General features: G+C 41.0%; 1 protein-coding gene across 1 annotated transcript in view; it reads right to left on the bottom strand.

The window, feature by feature from the left end:
* The window catches only part of LOC120534632 (zinc finger protein 850-like), a 69279-nt gene extending 54341 nt beyond the window's left edge, over nucleotides 1-14938 (bottom strand). The window contains 3 exon segments of the mRNA XM_039762224.1: nucleotides 3004-3055; nucleotides 4400-6085; nucleotides 14120-14938. Of these exon segments, the coding sequence (XP_039618158.1) occupies nucleotides 3004-3055; nucleotides 4400-6085; nucleotides 14120-14348 (1967 nt within the window). The 5' untranslated portion in view covers nucleotides 14349-14938.
* Nucleotides 14939-15708: the final 770 nt, after the last annotated feature.

Below are 15708 nucleotides of genomic sequence, written 5' to 3'. Positions count from 1 at the left end.
TTGTTAATAATTACACATGTGCATAGCGATAGCGTTGCTTACCTTTTAGGGAGTCACGTCCCTGGTGTTCCTTGCCTGGAGTTTGCATGTTTTCCTGGTGAATTTCCTCAGTGTGGTCCGGTTTCCTTCCAAGATGTGCAGGTTTGGGGATTTTGTGATGCTAAAATGACGCTAGTGTATGTGAGTGCTTGTGTTCATCTTGCGATGAGCTGATGCCCCGTCCAGGGATTGTTTTTCTCTCGCGCCCGATGCTGGAATGATGGCTGTAATCATTAAACATCCTTTTCAGAGATATTGCAGCAAGGTGTCCTCGGAATGTAATGGGTGTGTCAGGCAATTCACAACAAAGCGAAGCCGAATGGCTTCTCACCGTGATGATATCTCGCACTGCCACCTGGTGGAATCTTCCAGATTTACGTAAAGTACGCGCACAAGTATAAACAGTACACCACTTGCTTGGACAGATTTTTAGTGCAATTCCTTGGAGTAAATCTAAGATGCCTGAAAAATATGGACACAGATGCCAAATTTTCACATTTTCATTTTACTGTGGTCAATAGAGGAAATGGCCTGAAGATGAGGTGAAGGGTATCACTGTAGAAGGAAAATTTTTTATTATTCGCATAAAGAATAGCAAATGAACATAATGAGCCATAAAAAGTAATCAAAAGCTTCTAAAATATTAGATTAAGCAAATAGGTCAAGCAAATAGTTAACTAAAAATCAGTTATATTGCATTATTTTTTAAGCTTACAGCAAAATTTCTAGTCTGGGAAAGAACAGAAATTGACGTATCGAAACCAGTTTAGAACAGGATAAGAGATTGAGAACACCTGTGATTTAAGGCTAGGAAGCTAAGGAAGCGATAAAACCGAGAAGATGGCTCTGGAAGGCACGTAGCGAAACCAGCAGGGTTGATGAATCAACAGAAAGGCAACAAAAGGCTTTTGCTGTAAGCAAGGTCACACTGATGTAATGTATGAAGAGAAGATCTTAGTATATTCAGGCATTAGTAATATTTATAGAAGAACATATTAGAAATTAGCTTTAGTGTAGAAATTAAAACAAATCAAGTATGCCAAGCAATGATTAAATGAAGAGCATATACAATATTTCTTTTTAATAAAAGTTTAGCTTTAGGCCAATATTATAGTATAACTTGAAAGGCCAGAAGAGGAAGTGGGACCATGAAAGACCAAATATGGAATAGAGGACACCTTCCCAGTTGAAGAACCAATCAAGAATAAGAAAAGCAGAAACTTGACTGAACAATAGACAGTATGGCCAGGTGCAGAAGGAGCTCATTGAACAAAGTTAAAATGATAAGAAATTGTTGTAAAAACTTCGATCATGGCAATGTTCAAGGCTCAGCTCAATTTGGCCGTATTGGGTTGAGTCCGTGTTGTTTATTTATTGCAATAAAGCCTTAAAACTCTGTCTGTCTATCTCGAGTCCTAATAGCCTTTATTTTTAGGTAAAAAGCCTTCTGATGATGAATGTTTCGCCACGACATCACCTTCCTGTAACTCTACAGCAATGATTCTTAGCATTTTGGACAAGGACTTCTTTGTCAAAGTGAAAAGTATGGCGGAAAACCTGTGCTCAATTCATTACCAAGAATTCTTTTTTTCTACAAGTACTTAAGTGAAAAATATTGTAATGACCCACGGCACAAAAAAGAAGAGCCACAAAATGGTGAGACAGTTGACCTGAACAGAGCTGTTTATTAAAAGGCGCAGTTTTAAATGAAGTGCCTGTCCGACTCCCTCTGCTATGGCTTTGGAAGGTGTCCTAAAAGACAGAACTGAGGACACTCGGTACAAGCAGAGCTCTGTCAAACTCCCACCGCTCCTCATTCTACTGCTATGTTACTGCTAGTCTATGAGCTACCATGCTGGCTTCTTTTTGTTAGTTTTAGCCACAAGTCCCCCCTGCCTCTCACCTGGTGTCTTCTGTTTGGTCTGAGTAGGACACATTGATCCTGTTTGAACCTTCGGCCTACCAGATCCTTGACTGTTTTTGTTTTCAACTTTTAGTGAATTAATTAAAAACACATAACATTCCATACAATCAAGTCAAAACTTAACAAAACTGAAATCCATTTTAGTTAGTTAATTTAGTTTTAGATCCTTGACTGTTGCCTCCTGGTAGGAAAGTCTGCATTACAAAACTAACAGTCAAACCTTGCTGGGTTTATGTTTCAAAAGTCCCAGATAATTTATAATAAAGTCTTGAAAATGATATTATGGCACAAAAAATTAGATAATCAGTACATCAGAAGCAGCCACACAGAATTAAGGGATTTTCTGCTGCCAGGGAATGGCTGTGGAGGTGGACGTCAAAGTGGATTAAAAAATAAAGTCCCATGTACAGTAGTTGTAGAGTTAGAGACAGAGACAGCAAGTTTGAAGAAATGTCGTAAGAGAGAAAGAGAAGGAGCAATCACTACAACCATGAAGGATTAGACAGGGAACACAGAAGTAGAAGATATTAAAAACAAAACAGTCAGGCGCACTCTGGTTTGTGTCGGTTATCAGCAAGAAAGTCCTTCCAAGAAAGAGGACAAGGTCAGTCCAGAGACCACCTGGCACATGTTCATGAGACCCACTGCTCTAGAGCGCTGTAAATATAACTAGTTTGGAAATGGAACTGGAAAGGGATTATCCTATACTGTCCAATACCCATGTTGAACTAAACCAAACTCACAATAACAAAGCCAACCCCAGTTTTTCATTCCATATGATTTCACAGAAGTCTCCGATGTTAAAAAATCAGAATGACAGAAATGTATTTGTTTTCTCTTTAAGTTTCTAAACCACCAATCCCTCATTATCTTGCATTAGTGATGGGCTACTCCGTATGTGGAGTTTGTAAGACCTCCTGATGTTTCCTGGTTCTGTGGTTTCCTCCCAAGTCACAAGGTTGGGTTCAATGGCAATTCTGCACAGATTTGGGTGGAGAGTCTGCATGTGTGCACAAGCGCCCTTAGACTGACTGACATGCCTGGCCGGATTGGTTCTTGCCTTGGGCTGAACACACTGGCTTAGGCCTACACCTGTGAAAAGGATTAAAGATAGCTGAGTAATAGATGGACACTTAGGCCAAAAGCATTATTTGAGGTGGTGTGACGATGCGGGTTCAGCTCCATGCTCCCATCGCTGTTTGGGAGCCCTTGAACCCAACACTGTCGAGAGATATAACCGAGGTGAGCTAGACAGTGAGGCAACAATAGCAAGGGGATGATGTAAAAAGTGTAAAAGTGCTTTTATTTACAAACAGTCATCAAAACAAAAAGTGTTCAAATAAAGTATTCAATTAAATAAGTGCAGTGATTCAAAACTGTTCAATAAATAAATAATCCAATAGAAGCAAATGTGGAGGTTAAAAATCAATGAATAAATAGAACAACAATCCTTTAAAACCCGAGGTTAAAACGTCGCTGGAAGCAGTCTTCTAAAATCAATAAGCCCGGTGTCTCTTTCAAACTAGCGTCTGCTGTACCTGCTGTAAAGCCCAACCGGGAGAAGCAGGTGAAACGCTCTTTCAGCAGCTGTCCGTTCTTTCACAGACAGGTCTGGAGTCCTCCTGATCCTGGCTTTGGTCTGGCACTCATCCCAGGCCTGAGACTTGGAACTTTGGCATCCAGGATGCCCACACCAAGGACTTCACCTCCAAGCCTCCCGACTCAAGCTGCCGTCCCGGCCTTATGCGGACAGTCACTTCTTCATTGGTCACTGCCGCTACATGATCGCTCAGCGGAAGCGACTTCTACTTCGACTCCCGGGTGTCAGCCTAACACCCAGGCTTCCACACAGCTGCTTACGAGCATTTGTTCGCTCGCTCACCCAGTCGCACTGTCTTTCTCACTCTCCTGCTTTCTCCAACCACCTCCATCTTTCTCTTTCTGTTTTTTTCTTACTCCGTTTTTTCCCTCTCCTAACCGACTCGCGCTTCTTTATATTGAGAGGGGGGTCATAGCAGCTGCAGCACATTAGCAGCCTCAGGAACAATCATGGATGTGGGCAGTCCCTCACCTGTGCACTAGGTGAGAAACGCCCACACCGCAGATCGCCCCGAGATCATGCTACAGCCACCACGCCCCCTCACTAAGCCGCCGCATGCGCGGTGATTATTTATTTAAAACAACTGGCCTTTGCTGAGCGGGCTGTGGACCCATAACACCACAGGTGGCCACTGTCAAGAAGACAGTGAGCCACACTCTTTGTTAAGGAGGTGATGTACTGCTGTTACAGGCATTTTTAATTTTACAGTGAAGGCCAAGCATATTACCTGCATCATTCCAAGTAGTACCTACTTATGCAGTTTATAGAGGGTGTTAATAATTGGTAACATTTCAAGATGAGCCTGGTAGTTTCCTTGAACTTTCATTTTTTTTCACTATGAATTTTTATATGAGTCTGACGATGGCCCATTTCTGATAATTGTTTGCCACGGTCAAAGTCAGAATATGGTTTCTCTCCAGTGTGAATTCTTGTATGGGTCTGAAGACTGCATTTATCAGAGAATCACTTGCCACATTCAGAACAGCAAAATGCTTTTTCTCCAGCATGAATTCTTGCATGGATTTGAAGATGGCCCATTTGCGAGAATTGTTTACCACAATCTGAACAGCAATATGGTTTCTCTCCAGTGTGAACTCTTGTGTGGGTCTGAAGATGACCTTGTTGTGAGAACCGCTTGCCACATTCATAACAGGAATATGGTTTCTCCCCAGTATGAATTCTTGCATGTATCTGAAGATGGCTACTTGTTGAGAATCTTTTGTTACAGTCAGAACAACAATATGGCTTCTCTCAGGTGTGAATTCTCGTGTGGTCCTGAAGATTGCGTTTGTTAAGGAATCCTTTGCCACATTCAGAACAGCAATATGGTTTCTCTCCAGTATGAATCCTTGCATGGGTCTGAAGACTGTTACTAGCAGAAAACTGCTTGCCACATTCAGTACAGGAATATGGCTTCTCTCCAGTGTGAATTCCTGTATGAAACTGAAGATTGCGTTTGTCAGTGAATCCTTTTCCACATTCAGAACAGCGATATGGCTTCTATCCAGTATGAATTCTTATGTGTCTCTGAAGACAGCTACTGGAGGAAAAGTGTTTCCCACAATCAGAACAACAGTATGGTTTCTCTCCAGTGTGCATTCTTGTGTGGATCTGAAGGTTGCTTTTGTCAGAGAATCCTTTGCCACATTCAGAACAGAAATATGGCTTCTCCCCAGTGTGAATTCTTCTGTGAGTCTGAAGACTGCTACTGGAGGAAAATTGTTTCCCACAGTCAGAGCAAGAATATGGCTTTTCTCCAGTATGAATTCTTGTGTGCTTCTGCAGAAGGCCATTGGTAGAAAACTGCTTCTCACAAACAGAGCAGGAATATGGCTTCTCTCCAGTGTGAATTCTTGTGTGAATCTGAAGATTGTGTTTGTCAGAGAATCCTTTGCCACAATCAGAACAGCAATATGGCTTCTCCCCAGTGTGAATTTTTGTGTGTCTCTGAAGACAGCTACTGGTAGAAAATTGCTTTCCACAATTAGAGCAACAATATGGCTTATCTCCAGTGTGAATTCGTGTGTGTCTGAAGAGTGTTTTTCTCAGAGAATCGTTTGCCACATTCAGAACAAGAAAATGGCTTCTCTCCAGTGTGAATTCTTTTGTGGGTCTGAAGATAGCTTTTTGTGAGAATTGCTTGCCACATTCAGAACAACAAAATGGCTTCTCTCTAGTATGAATTCTTATGTGCCTCGGAAGCCTGCTCTTCTTGGTGAACTGCTTTCCACATTCAGAACAGCAGTATGGTTTTTTAATTGTAGGACTCAATTTAAGTTTGGTTTCAGCTTTTTGTTTAGAAGCTTTCATCTGCTCTTGGCAGACATAAAAAGCTGCCACATTTGCATCATACATGTGCTGACTGTTGATCGTGTCTACCCTTTTAAGTTTCACAACAGGCAGAAAACTACGCGGGAAAGATCCAGATGTCCGTTTTTTCAAATTTCCATTTAGCAGCGATCTACAGTGAAGTGGGGTCTGAGAAAATGAAGATGAGGAGAAGGTGTCACTCTCTTGGAAATCTGGAGAAATACAAGAAAAGCACATGTAAATATAAGAAGTGCAGAAAAAGAATGGTCAAGAGGTAATCATTTAAGTGTATAAGAGCGTAGTGCTGTTAAAATAAACTCAGCACACAACAATAGATACATCTGATTACAGAAGACTAACAGAATACATTTAGGCTCATTTAGCATTTTGAATTAAGAGATAGCTCATGAACCCCATTTTCCTCCCAACACTGAAAAATAAGTACAGAATATTTTCATGGAAAAAAAACAGAGATGTGAGGTAGGCTGTCCTGAGCCACTTCACTAGATTCTTCTGTCCTGGAACTGAACAGAACAGACTTCATGTTGCAACTCAGGGGGCTAGGTTCCCATATAGGAGTCCCCCAAATGTCTTTCCATGTCATCCAATCAAATACATAACTGATGACCCATAAGAAACATTGCTGAATAGTTTTTATTGTAGGTTGTATAGTGTTATGGTATGTCAGCAGAAACTTTTCTAGTCTTTGGTGAACAGTGGTTGAGTCACCTCAGTGTTTGCTTCAGAATACAAATCATTTACCTTGGCCTTTACTATTGTGATGGCATAAAGCCAAAATAAGGTCTCTAACATGAATTTGCCTTCACAAATGTGCTGCATTCTTGTGCTTACATTGTGGTCTTTTATCACCAACAAGAACTGGAGGTATCCTGTAACAACTAAAGACATTTTTCAGTACTTGGATGATCTTGTTTGTGGTTGTGCAGGCTATTATCTACACTTTTAGCCATTCTGAATGTGCAAATACAGTGGGATGCAAAAGTTTGGGAAACCTTGTTAATAGTCATTATTTTCCTGTATAAATTGTTGGTTGTTACGATAAAAAATGTCAGTTAAATATATTATATAGGAGACACACACAGTGATATTTGAGAAGTGAAATGAAGTTTATTGGATTAACAGAAAGTGTGCAATAATTGTTCAAACAAAATCAGGCAGGTGCATAAATTTGGGCACCGTTGTCATTTTATTGATTCCAAAACTTTTAGAACTAATTATTGGAACTCAAATTGGCTTGGGAAGCTCAGTGACCCCTGACCTACATACACAGGTGAATCCTATAATAAGAAAGAGTATTTAAGGGGGTCAATTGTAAGTTTCCCTCCTCCTTTAATATTCTCTGAAGAATAGCAACATGGGGGTCACAAAACAACTCTCAAATGACCTGAAGACAAAGATTGTTCACCATCATGGTTTAGGGGAAGGATACAGAAAGCTGTCCCAGAGATTTAAGCTGTCTGTTTCCACAGTTAGGAACATATTGAGGAAATGGAAGAGCACAGGCTCAGTTCAAGTTAAGGCTCGAAGTAGCAGACCAAGAAAGATTTCGGATAGACAGAAGCGACGAATTGTGAGAACAGTCAGAGTCAACCCACAGACCAGCACCAAAGACCTACAACATCATCTTGCAGCAGATGGAGTCACTGTGCATCATTCAACCATTCGGCGCACTTTACACAAGGAGATGCTGCATGCGAGAGTGATGCAGAGGAAGCCTTTTCTCCGCCCACAGCACAAACCGAGCCGCTTGAGGTCTGCTCAAGCACATTTGGACAAGCCAGCTTCATTTTGGAATAAGGTGCTGTGGACTGGACGACACTAAAATTGAGTTGTTTGGGCATAACAAGGGGCGTTATGCATGGAGGAAAAAGAACACAGCATTCCAAGAAAAACACCTGCTACTTACAGTAAAATATGGTGGTGGTTCCATCATGCTGTGGGGCTGTGTGGCCAGTGCAGGGACTGGGAATCTTGTCAAAGTTGAGGGACGCATGGATTCCACTCAGCACTTGGCACCAGGACACCCTAGGCCTCAGTTCGATGATCGACTTTGTGGTCATGTTGTCAGACCTGCAGCCACATGTCTTGGACACTCTGGTAAAGAGAGGGGCGGAGCTGTCAACTGATCACCACCTGGTGGTGAGTAGACTTCGATGGTGGGGGAGGATGCCGGTCAGGCCTGGTAGGCCCAAACGTGTTGTGAGGGTCTGCTGGGAACATGTGGCAGAGTCCACCATTCGGCACACTTTACACAAGGAGATGCTGTATGCGAGAGTGATGCAGAGGAAGCCTTTTCTCCGCCCACAGCACAAACAGAGCCGCTTGAGGTCTGCTCAAGCACATTTGGACAAGCCAGCTTCATTTTGGAATAAGGTGCTGTGGACTGATGAAACTAAAAATGAGTTATTTGGGCATAACAAGGGGCGTTATGCATGGAGGAAAAAGAACACAGCATTCCAAGAAAAACACCTGCTACCTACAGTAAAATATGGTGGTGGTTCCATCATGCTGTGGGGCTGTGTGGCCAGTGCAGGGACTGGGAATCTTGTCAAAGTTGAGGGACGCATGGATTCCACTCAGTATCAGCAGATTCTGGAGACCAATGTCCAGGAATTGGTGACAAAGCTGAAGCTGTGCTGGGGCTGGATCTTTCAACAAGACAACGACCCGAAACACTGCTCAAAATTCACTAAGGCATTCATGCAGTGGAACAAGTACAACGTTCTGGAATGGCCATCTCAGTCCCCAGACCTGAATATAATTGAAAATCTGTGGTGTGAGTTTAAGAGAGCTGTCCATGCTCGGAAGCCATCAAACCTGAATGAACTAGAGATGTTTTGTAAAGAGGAATGGTCCAAAATACCTTCAACCACAATCCAGACTCTCATTGGAACCTACAGGAAGCGTTTAGAGGCTGTAATTTGTGCAAAAGGAGGATCTACTAAATATTGATTTCATTTCTTTTTTGTGGTGCCCAAATTTATACACCTGCCTGATTTTGTTTGAACAATTATTGCACACTTTCTGTAAATCCAATAAACTTCATTTCACTTCTCAAATATCACTCTGTGTGTCTCCTATATGATATATTTAACTGACATTTTTTATCGTAACAACCAACGATTTATACAGGACAATAATGACTATTAACAAGGTTGCCCAAACTTTTGCATCCCACTGTAAATAATAAAAAAAACATATTAGGTACAATAATATACTTTAGAATCAACACAGAAAAAATAAGAGAAAATAAAAGTACAAAAAAAAAAGATAAAAAAAGAGAAATAAAAACACAAGCACAATCCCATCTAACTTTTAAAATATAATACAAACCAATCAATTGCATAAGACAGTTAATCACAAGTCAGCCATGCTTATTCTAAACTCATATAAATGCAGTCTTGCCATGCTTCAAGAAACTTTTGGATTTATACTCCAAGAGAGAATTGGATTTTTTCCGATTTGAGATAATACAGAACACCGCTTACCCACAGAGTTATACGAGGAAGGTTGGGGTTCTTCCAGATTCGATACGTCCGCGTGCTAGACGTGTGGTATTTACTATTACTATCAACTTGTCAGAGTACACCCCATCTGTCCATTAATAGATTAGGAGGGATTGTAACACCGAGGCTGTCTGAGAAGTATGTAAAGATTTTTGCCCAAAATAATGCTGAGTGTATTCCCAACATATATGGCCCAATGATGCTGGAGCTAGATGACAATTTAAAATGAGATAAACGTGATAAATGAAAGAGTTTTAATTGAATTATATAATTCTTGGCACATATCGAGCTAGAGCATGTTTTATGTAAGTGTCCGTTTGCCCTGTCCACACCAGCGATGCAATGAGCTGCTCCATTTGTTAATACTAAAACAAATTTCATTTAGTGTTTCAGAGCTTCGAAGTACAAAGCCCGTCTCCCTATTAATAATGCTGCGTATTAAGTGCCGCACTAACAGAATATGCACAGTTGTTGAGACATGATGGACTGAATGGTCTCCTCTCGTTTGTCAAATGTTTCTTTTAACAACGGCATGCTTCATTGCTAAATAGAATGATGTACAAGCTACATTGATGTCACTTGCTTGGTGTTTGATCTGGGAGTATAAACCCTAAAACCCATAGTAAAAAACTTTTGTCATTTTTTAGAAAGGTTATAAATTAATTGACAACAGGTAATCAGAGTCCCGTTAGTTCTGGAATTGAGCACAGGCTAAGAAATAACAAAGTCTGATCATTTATCTAAGATACTTTGAAAACAACAACAAAGGTTGTGTTACAAGAGACCTGAAATAAGGAGTTATAAAACTGGCCGGACCGATGTCACACAGGAAGCCTTTAAGTTTGGACAAATGTTAAAAAAGAGGAGTGACAGATATGAACAATTCAAGCACTATTAAATATTACTCTTTAGTGCATTCTTCAACCAGCAAATGATGCAAATACATCTAACAATGGGAAATGTGTTAAAACGAAATAGAGTGATTCTCTGACCATGCGGATTTTAAAAAGCATGTTGTTACAGAAATCCTTTTAAAGAGTTTGCTTAAATGAAAATACCCAGAATTATCGGGGAAATGACCAATTCAACAGAACAGTTATAATAATGTTTGAGCTTTTATTTTTTATTTTTTTGTACTGATTGTAAGTGTTATTTTTTTGGAGGAGAATGTCAGAATACATTTAGAATATGTACGTGGTAACATAATGCCCCCAAGATTATAAGAATTCTTCACCCGCCTTGTCACTGGAGAGTCCCCATGTCTATCATACATTAAAATGCAACAATAGCAGGCACTCGTAGCTGCCGGTTTGGAATTTGCATCAGATATTCTGGTTTTCCTTCCACATCCTAAAAACATTCAGGACCGGTTATCATTTAGATTACCCTAAGTTAGCCCCCATATGAATAAGCTTGGAGGGATGGATGTGAGGGAGGCCCACTGTCCAAGCCGGATTCCTGCTTCACACCAGAAAGACTCCTTGTGACCCTGAAGTGGAGAAGCTGGTTAGAAAATAAATCGATGGCCGGATGGACAATTGTAGCTAATGTTCATTGCACTCAGAGGATGAATGGGAAACCTTTGTTCCTTTATCGGGGCTATCAATATTAATATCTCTCTATTATAATAAAAAAAATCCTGGGACGCGATGTGAATTTTTCAGAGAGATACTTTCACATCCCACGAGACGAGACTTTGTGCCAAGAGATTTAACCACGTCCGGGGGCCGGAAATAAAAGACAAAGAGTAGATGACAAAGTAGAACATCGTAAACAATTCAAAAACGTTGGCGTGATACACATGCAGAACAGGTTGGAGATAATGGAAGTACGAAAATTTGAAAGTCTCAAAAAAATGATAGTAAAGATCGCATTAGCACAAACAAATAGAAATTATTACTCGGTGAAATAACAGAAGAGTGAAGAGATTGAATATATTGTTCAGATTTAAACTTTAAGTCGGAGACTTATAGATCGTCTAATTTGTGTTGCCATCAGGAAAAAGTAGTGTTCCTCCCCAATGAAGAGGCATATCCGCGAGAATTAAAAGATTTGTTGTTTGGTGAAAGTGAAATCCACATACGCTGTCACGCTTGGGTCACAGAGTTGCACAGATACACAGGAGATTTTAGAGACAGAAATGTTATTCAAACACTTCAAACAAACATAAGTCTTGTTCAGGAGTGAATCGAGCTCCGTGTGTAGTCGGAGGGCACAGTTCTGTCTCTCAGTTAAAAGAATAGACAAATCTTCCTCTTCATAGAGCCGTGCCTCTGGAGCAGGATTTAAAATGGAGCAGGATTTTCACGTTTTGAGTCAAACCGTGAGGATTTTTAAGTAATTGTTGGGACTCCCTCAGCCCCACACCAAAATTCAAGCCCTTTATGAAATAATAAAACAACGGCACTTGCAGGTCCTTCTAAGCCAGTGATTCTCAAATCAGTCCTGGGTTCCCACTAAGGCAGCACGTTGTTCTTCCAGCCTTTTGACAATCAGCCAGACATTTTCCTTCTGTCTGATCTCATTTCAGTAGATGGTCCTTGTTTTCCTCTTCTTTTGTGCTTCATTCAGGAAAGCACAGCAGTACAGATGGCTGATGTGGCCTAAATATAAAAACTCACGATTTGTTCACACCTACACTTGATTTACGATTTTATTAAAAGAGACAATATTCAAAGGAGTTTTATTTTTATTTTAACAATGAAAACAAACAAAATGGTTAAAAATGTCACACAGAATTCCTGAAGGGTTTTTTGTTCCAAAAGGCATGTAGAGGAAGTGACTTTAGAACCGGAATTAATCCCTGAATTCTGCTGAATGGCTGTTAGCATAGCAGTGATCTAGAAAGTATCCTTACCAGAGACAGACCTATTCTAGACCACTTCTATGCAGCTATTAAGGATGCTTATCATACCTTCTCCCATGCCCCCTTGGTAATTATGACTATTATTCACCTTATTTCTGCTTACAAAAAAAAAAAGAAAACTGTCAAAAGAACCATCAACAGAACAGTTAAAATTGAACTGGGAAGGCAACAGTGGAGCTACAGGACTGTTTTGCCTATACAAACTGGACTGCCTTCAAACCTGACACCTCTAACATACATGCATACACTGATGCTGTAACCTCATATTAATTTTAGTGAAGACATTTACATTCCAAGAAAAACAATTGTGAAGTTTAGCAATGATAAGCCTTGGTTCAGCCCAGAGCTCAGATGACTACGCCAAGACAAAGAGTGTACTTTCAGATCTGGCAATTGTGAGGAATACAGGTAGGCCAAGTACTGTATACCTTGGAGAAAGGGGTTAAAGGTGCAAAAAGGAAATACTCGGGTCAGCTGCAGGGACAAAAGACAGGACATCAGTCTGGAGAGGCTTTAAACAGGTCACTAACTACAAGAAATAAACATCAAATAGTTCTGCTAATCCTAGTCTTGCTAATCAGTTAATCGGTTTTACGACTGCTTTGAAAGACAATGGAACATAAATCTACTTGAAGGTCTAACTGTTACTACTCTACATTTCTCTTTTCAGTGTCCCCCTCCTGTCATCACTGCCAAAGACATCTGCAGTCTATTCAAACAGCAAAATATTCAAAAAAAGCTGCTGGTCCAGACTTTATTTCCCACTGTGCTGACCAGTTGTATCCAGTATTTGCAGACATTTTCAACCAATCTCTGGATTTGGGCAATGTTCCTGCCTGCTTCAAGACTTCCTCCATCATTCCAGCAGAAAAAATATCAAAGGTCACAGCCCTGAATGCCTACAGACCAGTAGATTTAAACTCTGTGGTAATGAAGACCTTTGAAGGCCTTATTCTGAATTACCTCAAGAATGCTACAAGAGACTTTCTGGGCCTTTTTCAGTTTGCATACACAGCCAACTAGTCTGTGGATGATGCCGTGAATTTAGGAACACCTTGATAAGCTCTGGGCCTATGTGAGGATCTTGTTTGTGGACTTCATGCTCTGCTTTCAACACAATCATCTCAGAGCTCCTGGTGGCTGGTCCAGACCAAGGAGATGCCCCATAACACCTGGCTGTGGTAGATAGATGGTCATTTCCGGAATGTGGCACTGGACCGCGTGTGTGCCTGGGGTGATCTTGAGGTGTTTCGTTGTGTGGAGAGTGCAGCAACGGACTGTACCAGTACATGCTCCCCAACCTAACCTAACCTGACTTGACCTGAGAATGTATTCATGCTTGTAGTAATAAAATATGCTGAAACAGATTACTTAGTTGGGCGGCATGGTGGCGCAGTTAGGAGACCTAGGTTCGCTTCCTGGGTCCTCCCTGCGTGGAGTTTGCTTGTTCTCCCCGTGTCTGCATGGGTTTCCTTCCACAGTCCAAAGACATGCAGGTTAGGTACAATGGCTGTCCTAGATTGTCCCTAATGTGTGCTTGGTGTGTGTGTGCCCTGTGGTGGGCTGGCGTCCTGCCCGGGGTTTGTTCCTGCCTTGTGCTGGCTGGAATTGGTTCCAGCAGACCCCTGTGACCCTGTGTTAGGATATAGCGGGTTGGACAATGACTGACTGATGACTGAGATTACTTAGTTCATTTTAAACTTCTATCTTATAGGCTTAAAAATCTATTAACTAGTCAGTTCTGAATTCCTAAATCAAAACAAGCCAATATTTCCACATTCAGAGAAAGACGTGGAGACCCTCAGGTAGATCACATCAAGCTTTACACCGATTTTTCTTTTTTAAGCTCTTACCTTCTTCTGAAAACCTTGAACATGGCGCTTTCTCATTCAGCTTCACGTCAGAATCCAAATATTCTGTTTTCACCTGGGTAGAATTATTCTGGAGAGAGTGAGGATTACATTTCATGAAGCCTGTTCCAGTTATTTCTTCACCTGGACGCAGATGCTGAGAGTCTGACTCCGATGTAAGGTCTTCAGCCTTGACATGGTTTAGTTTCATTTTTGTGCAAGGTGACAGCATGAGATGTTGGCTCAGACTCTTCTTTAATGGTTACTGATCTCCATTTAGTATCCTCCTCTCCCTTAATACCATAGATATTCATCTGGGGCTGCAGGGATTCCCATTCACAGTCTTCTTTTTTTAATGTCCACATTTCCTTTGCTCTCCATGGTATGAATGGAGGGAAGGAGTTTCGCTGTACTATGAAGTTCTTCCCTTCCTTACAACTAGCAATTCAATATTGAGGTATCCTTGACACCAACTTTCAGACAGGACAAGACTCACAGGATTTGGAGTAAATGAGTATTTAATGAGAATAACCAGCACTTCCAGCTATCAGCAACAGAAAGAAGCTTGTGGTAAGCGATGGCAGGGCGGCCGGCCCTTTAGCTTTCAAAGTTGTTGCCCTTTGTTCTGTTTGAGAGCACAATGGTCTCCTCTGAGGCGTAACAGTCACAGTTGCACATAGTCTCTCAGGTCATCAAACACGATCTACATCTTGATAGGGATCGGTTAGCCTTCTTTGCATGAAATACATCAGCCAATCACATTCACTCACGTGTAGCTTGTCTTCTTCACTCCGTCCTCCCTGGCCATCGGACCTTACTTTTATTCTCTGTTAATTAGTATTGCCCAATTTTATTTTTCATATATTTTGTCTTTTTTTCCTAATTCTTCATCCTGTAAAGCACTTTGAGCTACATCATTTGTATAAAAAATGTGCTGTAGAAATAAACGTTGTTGTTGCGATTCTTTACTAGCTGCTTACTAGCACAGTCTTTGAGTGTTGCTGCTCTTCTCCGGTTCTTTCTGTTCACTACCAGTTTAAAAGCTGGACTTCCAAACCAAGGCACACATCCAAAACAGCAACTGGATAGCAGCACAGCACACAAGACACCAACCTGTGAGGTGGCAACGCCAGGGTACACAAAGCCTCACTCTTCACTTGCCATATATTCAATCTCCAGAAGCTCCTGAATACCTGCGCGCTTTCCATCCATTTTTTTGTATATTGCCAGAAATTATAACTTTCTCTTTTTTTCTCTGCGGACAGAACAGAAGAGAATATTCTCAAATCTGCACAAAAAATGACAGGACACATTAAAGGTGACTTCTCTCAGCCATTCCTCATTCCTCACTGCCCTGGAGTCAGACAAGCTGCTCTTGCCTGGAATTTCTACAGAGCTTCTTAAAATATGATTTGGCTTCACAAGTGTGCAATACACTTAAAATATGACCTCTCTACTTACACGACATGGATACTACGTAACACAATATCTATTTGAAATTATTCTATTCTGCAGACACAGAAGGGTCTCCTTATACTCATTTGATTTTTCTAATAATATGAACTTTACAGCTTCAGAATTGCCACTGTATC

This window comes from Polypterus senegalus, chromosome 8 (genome assembly GCF_016835505.1).
Source record: "Polypterus senegalus isolate Bchr_013 chromosome 8, ASM1683550v1, whole genome shotgun sequence".
In the NCBI taxonomy this organism is placed as follows: domain Eukaryota; kingdom Metazoa; phylum Chordata; class Cladistia; order Polypteriformes; family Polypteridae; genus Polypterus; species Polypterus senegalus.
The sequence above is the reverse complement of the archived record's forward strand: the minus strand, read 5'-3'. Positions and strand labels throughout refer to the sequence as shown.